This window comes from Lactuca serriola, chromosome 7 (genome assembly GCF_051521515.1).
Source record: "Lactuca serriola cultivar US96UC23 chromosome 7, Lser_US96UC23_V15, whole genome shotgun sequence".
NCBI lineage: Eukaryota > Viridiplantae > Streptophyta > Magnoliopsida > Asterales > Asteraceae > Lactuca > Lactuca serriola.
In genome coordinates this window covers 60,274,224-60,276,360 of record NC_136414.1, presented here as the reverse complement: position 1 = coordinate 60,276,360, position 2,137 = coordinate 60,274,224, and the positions used below count along the sequence as shown (strand labels likewise).

General features: G+C 35.3%; 1 protein-coding gene across 1 annotated transcript; it reads right to left on the bottom strand.

Moving 5' to 3' along the window:
• Positions 1–702: 702 nt before the first annotated feature.
• LOC145064021 (uncharacterized) lies at positions 703–1,752 on the bottom strand. The gene has a single exon (XM_079011553.1). The coding sequence runs from the start codon at positions 1,750–1,752 to the stop codon at positions 703–705; it is 1,050 nt and encodes a 349-aa protein (XP_078867679.1).
• Positions 1,753–2,137: the final 385 nt, after the last annotated feature.

The following is a 2,137-nucleotide window of genomic DNA, read 5'->3' as shown; positions in this document are numbered from 1 at the left end:
CCAAAAAATATTATTTTTCAAGAAAAGTAAGTACAAAGGGACAATATCAATATAAAAAATCTTTCAATACAACTAAATATCATCCATCAATCCCAACAAAGAATTCATTGTGGCATTTTATTGAACAGTGTATCAAATGGGAATAAAAAAAATGAAATCGATTCAGATTACAACATCAAACTTGTTTTAATAGCTTTGATGGTCAAAGTGTGTGATTTTGATGGATTGAGATACGAAACGGTACATAATGCATTTGGAGATACCAAAGGTTGCATAATGGTTTTTTAATATTGTGCAATTCAAGAGAATATATAATGCAAAAATGATGTTTTCTTGGGTTGCAATAGTTTCCTTTTTGCAAATGTAGGTCGTTAGAGGAGGGTTTCTTTGTGAATGTCCAAAGTAAAACGACTAACTTGTTCATAATACAACATTTTACAATTTGCATCGTTAATTTTTAAAATTTAAATTGATATAAACTTGAAAAAGGACCAACACACCACACCCCACTCAAACCATAGAGAATTGTCCCCGCAACTGTAGAACATTCGTGACCACCTTAAGCAAAACGGTGAGTGACAATCAATTAATAAGTTGCAAGATGCAAATAAACCAACTGCGCTTGTGTCTTGAAAAAGTTCTACATATGGGAATTCTATAGTCCATAATCAAAACAAAGATAAGAGTGATAAAAAATCATCACTAATCATCTAAGAGATTAACATTCAAACTATCGTGGGGGAAGTACCACATCCATTTACGATCACTTATGTGTAGCTGACTTTCATTAGTGTCAAGAAAGTGATCATAACTCTTGTATTGTGTCCGAGGGCCACTCCATGACTCTGGGTTAATAGCAGCAGAAGACTTATTATTGCTAAGAAAGAGTGCAAATTGTCCTATTGTCTTTTCTGGAGACACCCACTTCATCTCACCAAAATCTAGTTCCAGAACCTTGTTTGGAAAACACCGATCTACCACATAAAGGTTTTCACCTGAACTTACAAGCTCCGGAAGAAACAAGTCTGTCTTTGGAAAAGTAGTGGTTTCAAGTAACGTCCATTTGTTCTTTTGATTTGGATGGAGTTTGAGTTCACCTAAAGAATAATCAGAGTGTAGGGTATATATCTTCCCCTTGAAAAAATGTAAATCAATGATAGGGAGACTTGAGGAGACATGATTCCATCCAGGTTTATCCGCAATATAAAAAGATAGGTTTCCTTCAAACAATTCTTTCCTAGTTAACATAAACACCCACCCAGATATTGAAGGTGAGAAGACAAGGATACCCTTGATTCTTTCACAATCACCTACAGAGAAGAGGAAATCAGGGACATAAAGCTCATGCTTTGTGATAGGATTCAGTAGCCAGAAGTTGTGGGTATACCTTGTCTTCAAGATCAGGTAACCACAAGTACATCCAATACAGCTTCTCCAAGCAGAATGGGGAATGGTGATTCTGAACCTTCTTCCTTCAAAGTCCTTCAGGTGCCACCATGCTTTATAATCAGCAGACTGGTCAATACATATCGACATCGGTGGTTTGGATGCCATAAATATGTTCTTGTTAGAGATTGCAAATGACCTCCATGACTTGCAAACTCCACTGAATGCAAAAAACTCAACAAATCCCAGTTTCATCATAACTGAAAAAAACACATCATCGTTAACATCCAACCAAGACTCGTTTTCAAAACTCTTGAACCTCTTCCTGCTAGATGTGTTATCATCATGAATCTGGTTTCTAAACATACCTACACCTGGAAAAGGAAAAATGATACCTCAGAACATACAAGAGTTGTAAATAGGGGACAAGTGTACACATACAAGAACAATTACAAAATATGCGCATGATGAGTAACGTTATAAGTTACTAAATTAGTACTAGTGTATCCTGAGGAACAGGTAGGTCTAAGAGTACTAGGACCAATTCAACTAACAACTAGAATCAATTCAACTCCTGTACATCCATTTGTTTAATTTCTTGCACTCATTTGCTCCATATAAATTCTTCATCGTAATTTTGGCATATTTGTATAGTTTGAGTTATAATTCTTCCCCAGCGAATTTCTTGAAAAGACCGCTACATTACACGTCATCTGATTTATTTTATTTATTTATTTATTTATCAAAAGCT

Coding starts and splice junctions, on each gene's coding strand:
- LOC145064021 (XM_079011553.1), bottom strand. CDS start 1,752: ATGTTTAGAAACCAGATTCATGATGATAACACATCTAGCAGGAAGAGG.